Source organism: Papilio machaon, chromosome 2 (assembly GCF_912999745.1).
Source record: "Papilio machaon chromosome 2, ilPapMach1.1, whole genome shotgun sequence".
In the NCBI taxonomy this organism is placed as follows: domain Eukaryota; kingdom Metazoa; phylum Arthropoda; class Insecta; order Lepidoptera; family Papilionidae; genus Papilio; species Papilio machaon.
Window position 1 is genome coordinate 10,291,829 of NC_059987.1, and position 19,381 is coordinate 10,311,209.

General features: G+C 36.6%; 1 protein-coding gene across 1 annotated transcript; it reads right to left on the reverse strand.

The window, feature by feature from the left end:
• Positions 1 to 4,913: 4,913 nt before the first annotated feature.
• LOC123722205 (uncharacterized protein K02A2.6-like) lies at positions 4,914 to 6,621 on the reverse strand. The gene is made up of 2 exons (XM_045683307.1): positions 5,226 to 6,621; positions 4,914 to 4,990 (listed from the first exon to the last, which is right to left on the reverse strand). Exon 1 carries the CDS (start codon positions 6,486 to 6,488, stop codon positions 5,493 to 5,495), a length of 996 nt encoding a protein of 331 aa, XP_045539263.1. The 5' UTR covers positions 6,489 to 6,621; the 3' UTR covers positions 4,914 to 4,990; positions 5,226 to 5,492.
• Positions 6,622 to 19,381: the final 12,760 nt, after the last annotated feature.

Consider the following 19,381-nt stretch of genomic DNA (forward strand, 5'->3'; position numbering starts at 1 on the left):
GTTCGTCTTACATAGCGCTTGGCTAAATTCTACATCGCTCATATTGTATAGATATCTCTCTGGTACAAACACCAATGAACGTTATGATGAAAAAAAAAATAATCTTTAAACTACTGCAGTGAGACGAACTTTTTTCAATAGTAAGTTGTAGAGCTTCTTGTTTGACTAAGATTGCCCTTTCTGTTTTATTTTTAGAACACATTATAAAGTTGAAAGTTGTTCCTGAACAATTTTTTATATAGGTAAGTTAGAACAATTTACATTATGTAAAAGTGTAACATTTGAATAATATTATATAATAACTTTGCATTAGTTTCTAAGGAATATCACAACGTAGTATATAAATGAGAAGATCTTAGTATGTGTTCTTTATTATATATAGGCTTTAATTTTTCCGTATGAGTTTTTAGTACGAGGTAATGAGTGACGTTTCATTTGTGATAAGGCGTCAGTCCGCGGCGGCGTTAGTGCCCCAGCCCGCAGCTCTGGCGCTTGGCACGCGCCGTTCAAAGCGATCGTTGCGGAGACGATAAATCCTCGTGCAGATACTTTTTTTGTTCCCCCCATAGCACCCCCTCCCCTCACCATATTCCGCACCCTCCCAAAGTGTTGTTTGTCGCCTCACGTTTTTGATTTAGCCCTTCCAACCAAATTCGCGCCGCCATCGTTTAAGGCGACACATTATCCAGATAATGTGAACTATATCCGGCCCTATGTTAACGCGTAACGGAACGTTTTTCACAATGATGCGACTTGATGGTGACACTTTTTTCGTTGTATTATTGTTTTTCGCTGTTGTAAGCTCTGTTTACGTTCAAATATATTACAAGTGAATAACATTTTGGGTAACGTTCAAAATAATTCCTTTACGGTTATTCGGGCATTTCATAGTTCTTAAGACTGGCAAAATATAGAGCAACAAAAAGGCCTTCAAAATTATAATAATCTAATTAAATTTAAATGAAGGAGGAGACAATGAGAAAGAAGTTGTTTTTTTTTGTGCTTGTAGATATTTTTTTCGATTAATGTAATATTTTAGTATTTGAATTATTATAAGAGAGAAGCCACAATTATAGTCTGACGATAATTTTCATTGTAAGTGTAAAATAACAATGTTTGTGAGCGAGGCACAAAAGAGGTTTACGAGACGCGACGCGACGCTTCCAATGCGGCGTGAGATATGAGGCCTGAATATGATCTGGCAGAGATGGAGCACTGACGACTTTCGATGCTCTCTTGTGGACCGATACAAAACGTATGTATGTATTATTATAGACTTTAATATAGATATGTCTAGGTTGATTGCGTGGCAAATGGCATATCAAATAAATTCAAATCTATATCTTTATCTATATATATAATATAAAGTCGTGTTAGTTACACTATTTATAACTCAAGATCGGTCAAACTGATTTAGCTGAAAATTGATGGGAAGGTAGTATAGAACTAGGAGACGGACATAGGAACTTTTTTATCTTGTGTGCTTTTTTTTATTCCGCGCGGACGGAGTCGCGGGTAAAAGCTAGTAAAATATAAATTTAATAACATTCATTCGTTTTACTAACATACTAGCGGTCGCCTGCGACTTTGATAGCACGTAATAAAAGTAACCTATAAAATTCCCGCATACATTAGCTACCTTCCCGTCAAAATCGGCCTAGCCGTTTCAGATATTGCCCACGGATTCATGGACAGACAGACAGATAGACAAAAAAAAGATTTTTTTATAATACATACATACACTACTTGTTTGACCGGAATAAAAATCTGTATATACTAAATTGAAAAGAAATAAAAAAGATGCGGTGAGTTATTCAACTGTAGGTGAAGAAAAGCTTACGTAAGTAAGGCAGTAAGAAATATGAGCAAGTTACATTTGCATACTCTGTTCCCCTGTTCTGTGGGCTTAGCCGGCGGTTGTATTTTGGCACCGACTCCGCAACGTGGGCCAGCCACTCAGATAAACGTTTTGCCACTTTCTTGCTAACTTGCCTTTACAAATTGTTAAACTGTGGAAGCTTTACTATGCACCAGTGGAATAGACTATAATATATTATTACTAGGGTTTAATATTGGGCTTAGGTTATTTTTATCTATAAGTACATTGTAGAAGATATTTTCACGTATGATTGACGTGTAACACGTCACAGTGCTATTACATATTGACGTGCGAACGCGGGGCGGGGCGGGGTGGCAGGGCGCGGGTGTGTGTAGGGTGTACAGTGGTGCGCGGATGCTCTTCCCTCGTCTCAATTATGCACAGCCTCCGCTGTAACCTTATTACGAATGTAGCCAGTCCGCGGCGGCGGCGGCACTGGGCAGTGTGCGCTGAGTTGAGGCACGGACACAAAAGGACGACGTAATTCTGATCGGACATTTCTTGAGGGACACATTCTAGTTTGTTTATTGGGGTCAGATGTAGCCTTTGTCTGGGGAAATTCTCTAACTCTATTCCGAATTGTTCCTCTGCTTAAATCTTGTTTTCTACGTACGAGTTATATGAACAAAGGGGATTGGAAAGATTTTTATAAATGGTCTAAATCAAAATATCAAGGTTGATCTCTTTTAGTAGACAAAGAACGCTTATAACAGACATAATTAAAAGAAATCTCTCAAGATTTTATTAAAATGAAATATAGAACAAGTGAAATCGTTTCAGAAGGTATATTATGACACATTTTCTAAATGTTAATGAAAAAGTTCATCTGTTTGGCGCGGCCACTTCACAACTTAAAATTGAAGGCAGGCCGCCAAGATTTTCTGCTTATGAGTATTTTTCATGCCATAACTTAAGACTACTGCCGTTTTATGACTTGACGTTCTTATTTTAAAAGAGTTTCAATATTCGCTAACATTGCTTTACAAATCTTTTGAAAATGATTTTCACCGTGGTAATTGTACGTTGAAATACAATTGTATAAATCCCTTAAAAAGGAATGATTCAAATAAACCAGTTAACATTTAATGTCTTCGATATAAATTTAATGTATCCCATTTCGCTAATAATTCCCCAGAATATCGACAACAAAGAAAAATTTTAACAGTTTAGTTAAAGGTAAATGAAATAATTCAGAAATAGTTAAGTTTGACAGTGGTAGATGACAGCAACAACCACATCTGTTGCAAGAATGTGTCGGCTCGCCCACTGCAATACCACCACCACACAGAAGACAGAGGTCAAGTTGGAAGCAATTCTGCGTTTCATCTGATAAGTGTGATGCCGGAGGCCTAATTTTAGTCTTCTTTCCCTTCCCACAACTTCCAAGGTGGCCGCTCGCTTGTTTGCCACCCTATGAGTTGAGATGAGATGAGTTACATAAAAAAAGTTAATTTGATAGACTTTGCATATTGTAACAACTAATCCTTTAATGTCATTTGCATACCTTGCTCATTATTAATATTATTTTTTAACTACAATAGCATAATGCGGCGACATAGCTATGTGTAGCCGAATCAAAACCTTGCAACTTGTTGTGACTGTACAACCTTTGTGACGTCACCGCTCTTACGTTCTTTTGTGCAGATACTAATGAATCAAAACAATGAAACATTTCCGTACTGTCATAATATAAAAATTTAAGGAAGTTGTATGGATGTTAAGTATTTTAGAACCATCCTAGATTTCAGTAGTAATTATTCCAGAAACCAATCAGTAACCAGAAATATATTGCCAAGGTCGATTCATTATCATAATAGTCATCCTTGCAATCATCATAATTGTACTGATATTTTTTTTTTGTAAAAAAACTAACATAAGGCCGGGAACTGTATGTATGAGTATCCATTTAAACGAAGCCAGATATTAATGCTTAGTTGAATCTCATTGGACAAATAAAAAATATGAGCGAATGCGGAAGCTGCAAATGTTATTTTGCATAAAACCTGGTCGGCTCGTTTCGACTCGACTCGGATCGACTCGGGAAAATATAGCCGCGATCTCAAACATCCAACTCTGCTCCACTGAATTAAAATAATATTTTATGGATGTTCCAGGAAATTGAATTCTCTCTATTGTTTCTATCGCGTGCGCCTAGCGCCTAGCGCCTAGCGCCTACTCAAACATCACTTATATACACAAACTAACCCAAGTTATAGATTAATTTATGCTGAAAGTGAATTGTTCCAATGTAATTCTATGGTTCTATTATCATCAATAATATTAATTCTCAGCTTAGAAATCTTGGAAACGGTTTATTCACAGTAGGTAAAAAAATCTTTCAATAGAAAATATTTCTCCCCCATTCTACCCTTTTTATGTCACAGTTTATCCGTTATAAAAATACAAAAGCATTCTCGCAATCTAGCTGAGAAGAATAATGTATGCTAATATTAAACTACAGTGTAAAAGCAATTCACAACTTTGCTCATTGCGAAGTATAATTTGTAGAGTAAACAGCAATTAACTTGAGGTGCACATTCGCGCTCGCATCGCACCGCGCGGTCTGCCGGCAACAGGGACACACCGCTCACTCCCTGCTGACCCACCGACTGTAGGTAACTTAGTTGCAGGTGCTTTTTGAAATATGTACACACAAATGTAGTTGTACTTTGTAATAGCGTTCATGTTCTTCCACATTCCATTTAGAACTTGTCACGTTATTTCTTTTTTTTATGAGGGAAAAGGAAAAAAAAATAAAAGTGACAAAAATTAGAAAGGAATATATGTTATATTAATAATTAAAATGAATAATAGAAAAAATATAGATCAATTTTATAAAGAAAAAAAAACTAATGAAAGGGGGTTCCGCCAAGGTCTGGCCCTGTTCCTGAGGTACCGCACGCTCCTTGCTAGTTGTAACGCGCTGAGCCTGGGTGCGAAGCGATGCCAGGAGTGAGTAGCGATCGGTGGTTGTTAGGCTTTATCAAGCCAGTCGTGGGCTGAGCCTGGGTGCAAATCGATGCCAGGAGTGAATAGCGATCGGTGATCGTTAGGCTTTATCAAGCCAGTCGGCCGACGAATGTCGATGTTGTTAAATTCCAAACTTACTCCCTGTAATGGACATGGCACAAATTGAGGCACGGTTATAAATTCGTGCCCGGCAGCCGTTACTAGTTTTAACCGAAAGCGAAACAAGGACGGTACGTAGTATAGCTGTTCCGGGCCGTTGCAGTCTTACAATTATATAGAAAAGAGCAAAATTCATATTTAAATAGGAAAGCATAGCATGGTGAAATGAAGTGAAAAAATAACAGTGAAATAATAAAATATATTTTGCACAACTTACCCAGTACGGGGAGCAATTCTTATTTCGATAAGAAGTAAGAATTTGGTATAAGATTAAATAAAGATATAAAAATTATAGGTTATACAGGGTCGATGCCCTTCGCATCGAGGTCAAGGTAAAAAGTGACAGTGACAAGTCGTAAAATCAACTGACAGCTCGCGCCACAGAGTCATCAATCCGTTCAGAAATGTCAGCTTATTGAATTTTTGTAACATACGTTACACATACCCCCCTCCTCAGGGAGGATTTTACCTCGGGAAAATCCTTTCAAGGAGTTTTACTTGACGCGCCAACACGGTCTTGCAACAACTTTAAATCTTTAACATGCCATGCCCCTAAATTGCGACCGGTCATGTCTTCTAACACATAAACCAGAGGTGACCTTTTTTTTACAATTTTGCATTTTTGGAATTTGGGCGCGAGCTTCTTACTGAAATGGGAATCTTTATCACTTAGGAAGTAACAACGCTTCCAAACAATATCACCAACGTTAAAGTCTGCGTCAATTCGCCTAAGATTGTACCGCTTAGAATTTTTAATGTGGCTTTGCCAAAGAGCGGCCTGCACTGCGTCGAACACTGGGCCCAAGTGTCCCAGATTTTCCGCGTAAATATCACGCGGTAAAAATACTAATTCGTCAGAGCTATCGTCATTATTAATGTAGTGAGAACCGCAAGTTACCAATTCTCGTCCGTGCACTAAGAAGGACGGGGTGAAACGAGTTGTTTCATTAACAGAGTTATTTATCGCGAATTGAATTTTGGGTAAATTTACATCCCAAGACCGATGATCTTCATTTACGAAGGTAGATATGGAAGTGACTATAGTTTTATTATACCTCTCTACTGTATTTATTTGCGGTGTATATTTGGGCGTAAAATGTATATTTGGTATTTTGTATTTCTTAAACAATGCACTGCACTCGCGACCAATAAACTGACAACCATTATCTAAAATAACCGTTTGTGGAATGCCGTGGACGAGAAACACATGATCTTCCAAAGACTTAACTATCCCATCCGCTGTAGCTCTTCGTAGAGGAAAAAGCAAACAATACTTGGAAAAGCAACACGTTACTACAAAAATGTAAGAATTCTGCTTTCTAGAATTAGGTAGTGGTCCCACCAAGTCTATAGAGATTACTTGGAAGGGGCGGCAGCACTCTTTTGGTCGTCCCATCCGACCCAAAGTTGTGTGTGTTGGTTGTTTATACGCTAAACATGTCTCACATGCCGTAACGAACTGTACAACGTCTTTATACATGTTAGGCCAGTAGTAACTTAACGCTAAACGTTTATGAGTTTTAAATATACCAAAATGGCCAGAAATTGGTTCAGAATGATTTTTAGTCAGTATCTCTAAACGCGACTCTTTTGGTACGACAAGTTTCCACTCGAACTCGTCATGTAAAGGGTTTCTAGATTTCATGTATCTATACAACTTTTCATCCTTTATATTATAGTTTGGGAACTTGTTTGGTGTAGCGATACAACCATTGTAAATATTTAAAAACCACTTATCGTCAGTATTTAACGAGTTATGGCTTAAATTGATATCAGCAATTTGTACCGTTCGCGATAAGGCATCTGGTATAACATGATCTTTACCACGACGGTGTTTTATAGTGAAGTTAAAGGAGGATAGACGAACACCCCATCGAGCTAAACGTCCAGTAGGGTTAGAAAGTGAAAGAAACCATTTTAAAGCCGCATGATCAGTGTAAACATTACAAGTCTGGCCGTTTTCTACATAACATCGCCAATGTTCTAACGCCGATAACACAGCCAGCGCTTCACGCTCCGTGACGCTATAATTCCTCTCCGGACCCGTCAGGCTCCTACTCATGTACGCTACTGGATGTTCTATTCCATCAATAGTTTGGGATAGCATACCGCCGATCCCGTAGTTACTAGCATCAGTATGAACATCAAAAGGTAAATTAAAGTTTGGACAAGCTAGGACTGGTGCTTCAACAAGCATGGATTTTAATTTAAGAAAAGCTGTGTCAGCCTCATTCGTCCATTGAAAGGGTGGTGAATTCTTTTTAGTAGAAGTCAATTTATTAAGAGGTCCAGCGATCGTACTAAAATTAGGAATAAAACGTCTGTACCACGATGCAGTACCTAAAAATCGTTTGAGTTCTTTCCTTGTGGATGGTGTGGGATAATCTACTATGGCCTGTACCTTTGCAGGATCTGTACGAAGACCTTCAGAATCCACCACATATCCAAGGTAATTTAACCGATCCCTAAAAAATTGGCATTTTTCTAAATTAATAGTGAGGTTAGCATCCCTTAAAGCGTCGAGTACACGTTCTAAATTTAGTACATGTTCTTCAAAAGAGTTACTTACAATAACAATATCATCAAGGTATGCAAATACTTTAAATTCAAATTCTGGTCCAAATAATTTATCGACTAATCTCTGTTGGGTTGCTGGGGCATTAGTGAGACCAAAAGGGGTCACTTTAAACCTAAACATACCTCTATTCGGCACGTAGAACGCAGTCTTATCACGGTCAGCCTCATTCAAGGGAATTTGCCAGAAAGCTTTAGATAAATCTATACTAGAGAGGAATTTAGCGTCGCGTAAATTGTCCAAGATTTCAGTCACGTATGGTAAACTATAAGCATCCTTCTTGGTGACAGAATTAAGTTTCCTACTATCGAGACAGACTCTAGAGGTCCCATCCTTCTTACTAACAACTAATAAGGGAGACGACCAAGGACTCTTACACACCTCTATAACGTCAAGGGCTAACATCTCATCGATTTGCTCAGCTACTATACGCTGTTTTTCTGGAGATAAACGATATGAACGCTGCCTTATTGGATCTGCATCCCCAGTGTCAATCTTGTGAACCATCAAGGAAGTTCTGCCTAGTCCTTTACTTTCGAAGGATATTTGCTTAAACTTCGCTATGATGTCATCAGCGATATCTCTTTCATTGGAGTTTAAGTTACCATAGCAATTAAGAAAATTTGGCTTATCGTTGCATTTATTTTTATCTACTTCTAGGACTGATATGAAATTCACTGAATTTAAATGATTTGGAAGTATTTTAAATTCTTTCCAAAAATCAATGCCTAAAATGAGACAACTTCTAACCTCAGGAATAATATGAGTCTTGATGACTTTTATCTCGTCTTTAAATTTTATAGGTAATGACATGTAACCAAGGGACGTTAACTGTTCACCACCCGCGGTGTTAACATTAATTTTTAAGTCTGTATAGATTTTAAAATTATAATTTAGTAAATTTATATGTGAATTATTACCTAATATACTTACAACGGAACCAGAATCTAATAAACCATAGAAATTTAAATTTGTTTCATTGTTAATATTAATTTTAACATAAGGTCTAGGATCTCCACTAGGAATTTCATTGAAAACCGTGGCCAGTTGGTAAGTCGTGAAGAAATTTCTAATAGTTATTAACCAATTCTTCCAATCTGTGTTACTAAATTTAGAAGAATTAGTAGGGACACGGTTTTCAATTATTAGTTTTTTGTTTCGGTAGACTTTGGATTACAATTGGGACATTCTGGCGTACGATAACCCTTTAACCCACACTTAAAACAAAAAATAACACGCGGTGCTTGGCATTCTGACAAGGAATGCGTATTGACCCGGCAGCGGTGGCAAAATTTGTTAGTAGTTAAGTTAGAAGAATTATTTATAGTATAAGTTTTAAAATGTAATTTACTGTTATTATTAAAAGATTTATTACGTACACTTGATGAATTAAAGGAATGAGATTTTGAGGGAAATTTACCAACATCAGTATTTTGCCGATAAGCGAACTCAGGTGCCAATGAATTCAAATTCAAACTAGAGGGTTCTTTAAAATTCTCACATCTTATTTTAATGTGCTCATACTTTCGGCAAAGTGACTTTAATTGATCGATGCTTTTAATCTCAGGACAAGTTAATAATACGTTAGAATAGCAGGGACGGATATTATGAATAATTATTTCTAACTTCTCGTCTTCATTTAATGGCTTGCTCAAACGTGAAAACATGCCATCCATAATAGCTAAATAGATAATAATGTTTTCTTTTTCTCCTTGTGTACGGAGCCTAATTTCCGCGAGCATTCTATAGTCGAAGTCCACCGAATCAAAGTCTGCTTTAAGCGAATGCAATAAGTCACTCCAGTTATCAACATAATTTTTAACACTGTGCAACCAATGAAGAGCGTCACCTACAAATATATCAGAAGCATAAGAAAACATTTTAGAATCAGAGATATCTCTGGATAAGCGAAATTCTTCGATACGCTCAATAAACGAACGAACGCAGCCCTTTCCGTCAAATTTATTTTTCCCATATCAGTAATAAGACTTCGATCGCATGAAATAGACAATCTAGGGAAATTTTCTAACGAAAGGTCTTTTCCAGGTTCAGCCTTAGGTAGCTCTTCAGTAAAACAAGAAGCACTTATTTTTTTGAACTGTTTATATAAGGATTCAAATTGTTCTTTTGAATTTACAAGCAAAGAAATATTTTCAGACTTCTTAGGAGTTTCAATTCTTTGCAACCGATGATATAGATGATTAAATAAATTACAGGTTCTGTCTAAAAGTGATTTTTGCAAGTCAGTTTTTAATAAATCTACATTAGTTTTAATTTTCAACAAAACTTCTGTAATCCCCTTATGATCATCTAAAAAGTCTAAACAAGATTCTAATATGTCTTCGGAAGGGTATTTTTGTGTAAGCCTATTTACTTGACGGCGGAGCTCTTGGACATTGTCAGCTGGATTTTCACCCCTAATTAAGACTTCATAAATTAACTCTGATTTTTGGAGCAACAAAAATTTAACCGGGAAGGACATTTTAAAATTCATTAAATGTGCAACTGGGTATGTTATGCAAAATATAAGTTAAGGCCAATGATAAAAACACAGCAAGAAAATAAAATGACAAAGCAAAAAAAAAAATGCAAATAAAATTTTACAAAAAGTTATAACATAAATAAAATCTATAATAAAATCAAAACAAGCCGCAAAATAAAAAAAACAAAATCATTGCAACAAAAAAAAAATCAACAAATACATAAAAACAAAAAATATAGATGGTATATGGGTATTGCAACACAACAAGATCAAGCAGTTCATAAATCAAAACAACAATGAGAATGATTATGTAAAATTGTCATTAAAAAACTAAATGTGGATATGCATATGACAAAGCAATTGTAAGTTATTATGAAGAGAAAAAAAAATGTATTTACAACTTACCAACAAATTAAAGTATGAAAAAAAAAACACAAAAGTAGTAAAAAAATGACATACAACCAGCACCAGAAAGCAAAAAAAAAACTCAAAAAAACAGTACCAGACCTCAAGGGAAATCCACGTTAGTTGGGCGCCATTTTGTCACGTTATTTCTTTTTTTTATGAGGGAAAAGGAAAAAAAAATAAAAGTGACAAAAATTAGAAAGGAATATATGTTATATTAATAATTAAAATGAATAATAGAAAAAATATAGATCAATTTTATAAAGAAAAAAAAACTAATGAAAGGGGGTTCCGCCAAGGTCTGGCCCTGTTCCTGAGGTACCGCACGCTCCTTGCTAGTTGTAACGCGCTGAGCCTGGGTGCGAAGCGATGCCAGGAGTGAGTAGCGATCGGTGGTTGTTAGGCTTTATCAAGCCAGTCGTGGGCTGAGCCTGGGTGCAAATCGATGCCAGGAGTGAATAGCGATCGGTGATCGTTAGGCTTTATCAAGTCAGTCGGCCGACGAATGTCGATGTTGTTAAATTCCAAACTTACTCCCTGTAATGGACATGGCACAAATTGAGGCACGGTTATAAATTCGTGCCCGGCAGCCGTTACTAGTTTTAACCGAAAGCGAAACAAGGACGGTACGTAGTATAGCTGTTCCGGGCCGTTGCAGTCTTACAATTATATAGAAAAGAGCAAAATTCATATTTAAATAGGAAAGCATAGCATGGTGAAATGAAGTGAAAAAATAACAGTGAAATAATAAAATATATTTTGCACAACTTACCCAGTACGGGGAGCAATTCTTATTTCGATAAGAAGTAAGAATTTGGTATAAGATTAAATAAAGATATAAAAATTATAGGTTATACAGGGTCGATGCCCTTCGCATCGAGGTCAAGGTAAAAAGTGACAGTGACAAGTCGTAAAATCAACTGACAGCTCGCGCCACAGAGTCATCAATCCGTTCAGAAATGTCAGCTTATTGAATTTTTGTAACATACGTTACAAACTTTGTCAGCATACAATGTTTAAAAACCATCAGTTGTATCAAACGTTATCAATTTATTGATAAGAATGCTTTAATTCAAAATAATTGCATAGATGTAGATATTCAGCAGTTCAGTAGTTACTAATCGTTGTTCAGTTCTTTTACATTCATACTTACTCTAAAAATAAATTTACAAACCGATTATTGTCTGTCGCATAGTATATTTTACGTTGTGGAATCCCTAAATTTCCTTTAATTTACATTACAGCTAAACCATTTTATAGAATGGAGTCAGAGGTTGCCAAATCGGTGCAACGGAATTGTTATTTGTGTAATGAACAAGAATTAAATCGCCCACGATTGCGACCCCTGCACTCGGATTCTGTAATCTCCGGCGAAAGATTTGAAAGCGAAGCACAACAAAGCAATAACAAATTGTAGACAAAGCGAACTCACAATTGTGTTCTCTTGAATATGTATGAAATGCAACCTCCTCGGATAATAATGCACTAAAACAAGATTACTTTCAAACAATACTACAAAATGTTTGTTACAAAAGAATTAACTATGAGATACATATATTATATTATGATGCTTCGATGTGTTAGAATTTACTCTTCCATTTACCCTGGGTTTTCTGAATGACAGGGATGACGATATGTTTAATACAGAGATTTTGGTCTCAGAAACCAACTGTTAGTCATATAGAACTTTAATAGATGTTGATAATAGAAAAGAGCATTATAAAAACATACACCTATATATAATGTATGATGTACATAATATAGTTATGTATGTTGTAGGTAGTATTCATTGAGCGTAGTGAGCAACTCTTGGCCTGAGCGGCGGGCGGCAACGGACAAAGCGCTTTCCCGCGATGTATCCCGCGGCGTGACAGCGCGCACCCTGGAGTGAGCCCCTACTGTAGCCATCCTGCTGTAGGATAATTCGGGGCTAAAAAATATGCAAAGATCGCGCATTTATATATTACACCGCATATTAACCTCTGAGTTGTTCAGATTAGTCAATCGCATATATTAAAGTAATTTAAGTATAAAAAGTGACAAAAATATAATTTAAATTTCAACTTCATTTAAAAGAAAATTGTATGCTATAAATATAGCATTCCAAGAGAAAACTGAAAATACCTAGTCCGAGAAAATTAAAAAACTGGAGTGCCTACATTGGTACGAGTGCATTGTGAGCGGTGCAGCCGCGCCGTGGCCGCCGTGCAGCCAGCGGGCGGTCGGGCGGGCGGCCGGGCGGGCGGGCAGGCGGCGGAGGCAGCCGACCTACATTTACTGCTTATATGATTTTAATTAAAAAAAATTAGTCATTCTAATTTATACAAAGCACCGTAATACTCGTTGTCGCCGCGGAGAATTTAAATAATTTTTCAAAAGGCTTCTTTTTTAAAGATAATTTGAATTATTCAATGACATTAGCGTTTAACTATTTAGTTCGCTGCGAGCCTCCGTTCTCGTTCTATTCACTTGCGTAATGACGGACTCACAGTCACACATTTACTTCAAATAGAATATTTAATGGCGTGTCCATTCAAAACATGAATAAATATAAAAAATAAGGAAAAAGAAAATAATTTTCATGAATGTGGTTCCTATCTTTTAGTGAGGGAAAAAGAAAGAAAGTATTACATTGAAAATTAATCAATGTATTAATTATTCATACATCTGTAATATTAAAATAACTGCATCATAAATTACGTCTTGCGTTTGTTTCTAAAGTAAAGATTATCATCAAATCTGTCTGAATTAAGAATAGACCTACAAAGCTATCTGAACCGGTGGCATTAGTCGGTAGAAAAAAACCGCGACAGCAGCGCTCCTCTCAACGGTTCAGACAGCCTTGTTTGACTATTTGTTTTATGTTTGATTCAGTGAAGGTCGCATTCAAAGTCAAAGGAATTATGATAATTGAAAGTAAAACACGAGGATATGATAAACGTGATATACAACAGACAAATACATATATATATATTTAACATATGGATGATTTGTCCACACAAACACATACACACAAGGATTTATCGCGTCCATAACGGCCGGTCTGAGTGGGGGCGAGCCAAAATTCATGGCGACGACGATATTTGTCTGTGAGATTAAGGTCAATGCTTCAAACGAAAAAATATTTTAGGCTATAGAAATATTCAGCCATTTCGTAAGCGTTAAGATTTAAAAATTGATATATTGTTATGTGTACACAACAGGCATTATTTGACATCAAATCAAATGTTCTTTCAATGGCTTCTGGTGATTGTTATTGTGTCTATGTACTTCAGTCTTCTTTAAGACTGGAGATGATCGATTTTTGTTTAAGAAATTGAATAAATATTTTATTTTGAATATGTCTTGTTTCAACTGATGGAGTATCTCTCTTTCCAATGGTTAATTCAGTTATATTATATTTAACAATATATTAGGTCCTTACATATGAAATTGGCGTTTTTCGTACTGGCCACTTTAATCACGAATTTCTCCTCTTTGGTAAGGAATTCCAAATTCAAATTTGTACAGCTATAGACTCATGTATTTGTGGTTCGATGACCGTCATTCATTTGTTTTTTTTCTTCTGTTTTTTTCTGTTTGCGTCACTCATTTTACAAAATGGAAAACTTAAAATATCGCATTATTTACGAGTACGAGTTCCGCCGTGGCACTAGTGCTGCGGAAACGACTCGAAGGGTGAATGATGTGTATGGCGGTCGTGTTGCAAAAGAAAACACAGTTCGTTTTTGGTTCCAACGTTTTCGTTCTGGAAATTTCGATCTGCAGAACAAGCCCCGTGGACGGCCTGAGACTCAAGTTGATAATGAAGAGTTGAAGGGTATTGTGGAAGCGGATCCATCGCAAACCACGTCCGAGTTAGCTGCAGGCTGCGATGTTAGTGATAAAACTGTTTTAATTCACTTGAAGCAAATTGGGAAGATTAAAAAGCTTGAAAGGTGGGTACCTCACGAATTGACTGAAGCAAACCGGCAAACGCGCGTCGACTGTTGCGTTACATTACTAAACCGGCACAATAATGAAGGTATTTTAAACCGAATCATTACCTGTGATGAAAAATGGGTTCTTTACGATAATCGGAAGCGCTCAGCGCAATGGTTGGATCCAGGCCAGCCAGCCAAATCCTGCCCCAAGCGAAAATTAACTCCAAAAAAGTTACTTGTAAGCGTTTGGTGGACTAGTGCCGGTATGGTTCATTACAGTTTTCTCAAATCTGGCCAGACTATTACGGCTGATGTCTATTGTCAGCAATTGCAAACCATGATGGAAAAGCTAGCGGCTAAACAACCTAGGCTGGTCAATCGCTCCACGCCACTGCTGCTTCACGACAACGCTAGACCACACACTGCGCAACAGACGGCTACTAAATTAGAAGAGCTTCAATTGGAAAGACTAAGACATCCTCCGTACTCCCCGGACCTTGCTCCAACAGATTACCATTTTTTTCGAAATTTGGATAACTTCTTGCAAGGGAAAAATTTCAACTCCGATGGGGCAGTCCAAATCTCCTTCAAAGATTTTATTGATTCCCGTCCGACTGGTTTTTTTAGTAAAGGGATCAATGAACTACCTATGAGATGGCAAAAGTGCATAGAATATAATGGTTCATACTTTGATTAATTAAATATATTACATAAAAAAATATTCGACTTTTTGTTCCACCCATACAAAACGCCAATTTCATATGTAAGGACCTAATATGACTAAAGACAACACTCGAGTGATGTATATCGGAGCGTATGTCACAGACATAACGAAGTGTGTGTGTGTGTGTTGAGCAAACAGTAACGCTTCGTGTTATCCTGTGAATTTCAGCTGATATTTGAAATTTAATTTGCATATTAAACGAACGCCAACAAATGAACGGAGTCGAATTTACTGTGTCATCATCACAACTCAATACTTTGCAATAAATAATTATTATTGTTATTGATTTATTAAAAAAAGTGCACAATATTTTTTCAAGAAATTAATTTACAAAAGTAATTTTGTAAGTTGTTCTTCCAACAGTAGATGTCCCTTCAATTGAGAAACTTTCTCGTTGTGACTTGTGCTCTTTGACTACCGTGTTCTACATTAGAATTGTAGAAAAAAGCAAAAAATTGCAAAGTTATGAAAATGAATCATGAACTCGGAAAATTCCAGATTAAACATTTTATTATGTTCTCTAAAAGAATAAATAAAAGTTGTCCAAAGCGTTTAATGTTAACGAAAAGCAAATGAAGCAAATAGTTAAAACAAAAGTCGAGGTTTTTTGCAAGTCGTAGGGCTTGGGGCGCGGCGGCGCACGGCGCGGCGGCTCACAGCGGAGCACGGCTATAGGCGAGGCGACAAAGGCAATAAAACGAATTTAATTTCCTGTCTCCCCGTGAAATATTATTTTAATCCACGGGACGGCTCCGCTGAATATTCAGTAGATGCGCGCGCTCATATTTCATTGAAACTTTTATGCAAATTGTTCCATTTGATATAATGTAATGATGAAGAAACGGCCATTCAAAACACTTCCTGCTTCCCGCGCGACTTGCACCGGCCACTATTAAATACTTTACTTTAATATATTTGAAGAAAAAATTAATTTGAACTCTAATTTTGTTGCTAAATGCAAATATTTTTGATGTTGCCTTCTGATAATCTTGTAGTTAACAACACAGACATTTGTGTTGGATGTATTTTTAATAAAAAAATTAAAGTAACACGTTTACTATGTTTGTTATAGAAATTGAAATGTTCATATCTATTCATGAAAGGAATCGATTTGTGTTAAGTCACGCGAGTCTCTTTGCATTTCTCGTATCACAAATATAACTTCTCAAACTCCAACGGTTCTCCGATCTCAAATGAAACTTTAGATGCGCGACGCGCGTCGTGTGCCGAGCCCGAGCAAACAGCCTCGATCTTATTGTGATGTTAGTGTTGAAAGATTTTTCATTTTATAATACGTTATATGTTTCCTATCATTCCTCGAAAAGTCGATATCCTATATACATATCTCTGTGTCATGTACTGCCATGAAGGCACCAAATTTACGCAATATTCAGTAAGGAGAAAAATAGTAATAAAATTGCAGTAAGTAAGACATTTTTTAAATGAAAATGTCAAATATTTAAAATTTGTGCGTTTACTAATTGCATGTCAAATGCAAACCCATCGACAAATTCACGTCTATGAATGAAACGACTCTACTCTGCTACTCCGCTATCGTACTTTTCAGAAGGAACATGAATTAAGAAAAGAGATTTTTTAAATTTGCAAATGGACGACCTTTTCAAATTTTTGTTTTCAAAGTAAAAACGAAACTATTACTCAGCTCGTTTCAGCTCGAACGGATTTTTTCGAGTTTTTTAATTTTATTCAGATTTCGTTTGCTTTATTAAATTATTTATAAGAATGTTGTGATAATTCCATTATTTTATTAATGAATTAAAATTAGTATTTTCTTTTCGTCTTATGGAGTTCTATGAACTAAGATGTCTGCTTATTGTTGATTTTAACAGAAAATGAAATGTTACAATTTATTTCGCCACTTTTATCATTTAAACTTCAGATAGATTTTCCTGCTGCTTCGAATTTAATCGATTCTATAGGTATTTGATAATTATTATATTCCAAAGCTTAGACTGTGGGATTTTGGTTAATTAGTAAGACAAAATAGAGCGTTAGAGTCTGTAGACAGTCGTAGTAACTTTAAGTCTGGGAAATAAATGTTCTGAATTACTTGACCTACAAATTAAATGTTCAAGCTTAACAGAAATTCCACCTGAACCTTGGCATAGATTCAGCTCAGCACAAGAGATGGATAGTGCTACATTAGTAACGAGATACGAATTAATTTTTCACATTTTGTGCAGCGGTGGAATGTATATTTTTGTACGTAGATTCGAGACACCTCAGAATGTAAATACATTTTTATAACATTTCTCACATGTACTTGATCTAATTGATGTAGTGTCTGTGCGGGCTGAGGGCGGGGATCATCTGGGTCAGCGGGGCTGGGGCGGGGGTGGGGGCGGGGGAGGGGATACTGAATCACACACACGGGTATTCTATAAATGGCGATAAAATATTTGCCAGATTTTATTTTCTTTCACCGAGAAATTTTACGCAAAACTTTTTGTCTCGTCTTTGGCAACGAATTTTCGACTTAAATTATTTGTATATGAAGGTGTTTTATCTGGTAGAACTTTAACGGTATCGTGAAAAGGTTTGAATTATTCAAAACAGATATTGTATAAACTGCACACAAATACGTTAGAAACTTTCTTTGTGGGGCGTCCTTTATATTGCTCATACTGTCTGAATTTAGGGTGACCATAAAGTTGCTAAATGCGTCTGCTTAGGAAAACGTCAGTCGTAGACACCTATTTAAAGTGAAAAATGAGTGAAAGCTTGATAGCCAAGTGCTTAAATATAGGTAATCGATAACCTTACAACCATACTAACACAAAAATAAAGTGTGTCCCAAAATATATTTAGCGAATATGGCTACAGTGCAGTACAGCCCCAGGTGTGGGCGTGGGCATGAGGCGCCAATGTGCCGCGGAAGGCGCGCGGAGACAGGAAGCGCATTGTGCGTCGCTCGCAGCTCGCACCTCGCATTCTATAACCAACATTAAACGTTAGAAATTTACCTGCACTTAGGTGCTGATATTTTTTATACTTGTGAAAGATAACTAAGCAACTATTCATTACAGAGGACAAAAATAATTATGGATATATTAAACTTAACGAATATGGAGAATGGAAGTAGAAAATACTCTGGGACGTTGTCACAAAATTGCACGCGCGACGACGTCGCAGTATTTAGTTTTAAGACACTTTATATCATTAAAGTGTAATTTAATTCTCGTTATGAGCTTTCAAGTTGCTGAGAAATTTTCTTGGTAATTATTTAAATTGCTTTTGAAGTTAGTTCTGTGCGAGTGTCGGTGGCTCCATTGTGCGGCCCTTGCCGGCACTACCGCGCGGCCCCTGTAGGCGCCGCGGCGCAGCGGAGGGCTGCTAATTGCTGTTCTTTGTACTAACTTACATTGGCACTGTTAAACGATCGCTTGAAGTAGCAAAAAATGAAGCTATTACGACTGCACAAGCACAATAGAATCGGTTAATTCCACACTTCTGAATTTTAATCAAAGTGCTTTCTACAAGATGTTAGTTGTTATTTATATTTTTATTTTTTTAAAAAGAATCATCAATGGAAACCTCACATCACACACATCAATAAAGAAGATTACGAAGAAACACAATAAGATTACGAAGTGCATTTACAATGACTATGATAAGAGTAGATAGAAACAATATCTGCCGCTACTGATATAAATCTGAACATCACACGGCACGACTTACCAATTTTACAATGCTCGTCATATATTCCGTAAACAAAATTTTTTGTAAACGACATTGGAACTATCACAACATCGATGTACAATACGAGTACGCTGCGCTGTTAGCGCCGCGCTGTACACGCGGCCGTACATTGAAACATAACAAGCGAATGACATTTTATCGCACACGCAGCTGGCCTACATGAGTTTAATGTAAGCCAGTAACTATCCGTAGTCATTAAACGAGATGTTTCCGAAGATCTGACTGAAAACGACTGCTTTTACGATGCCACTCGCGTTTTAACCGACGCCGTTTATCTCACGCGTTGTATGGAAAATTTAAATAATGGCTTGTATATAGCCCGTTGAGGATTAAAACGTAAATAGTAGTGTATGTAACTAAAGTTATGAGTAATTTATATAAAGTATAAGTCAAAGAAGTTCTTAGTAGAATTGAAATAATCCGTCGTCCTTAGTCCTTGAAACAATGTTTATTAGCAGTGCCCAGGTTTACAACGTATTGAAGTAATTACTCCGACAGAAACGTTTCATTTAAAATCGAATTCGCGACAGTGATATAGTAGTCC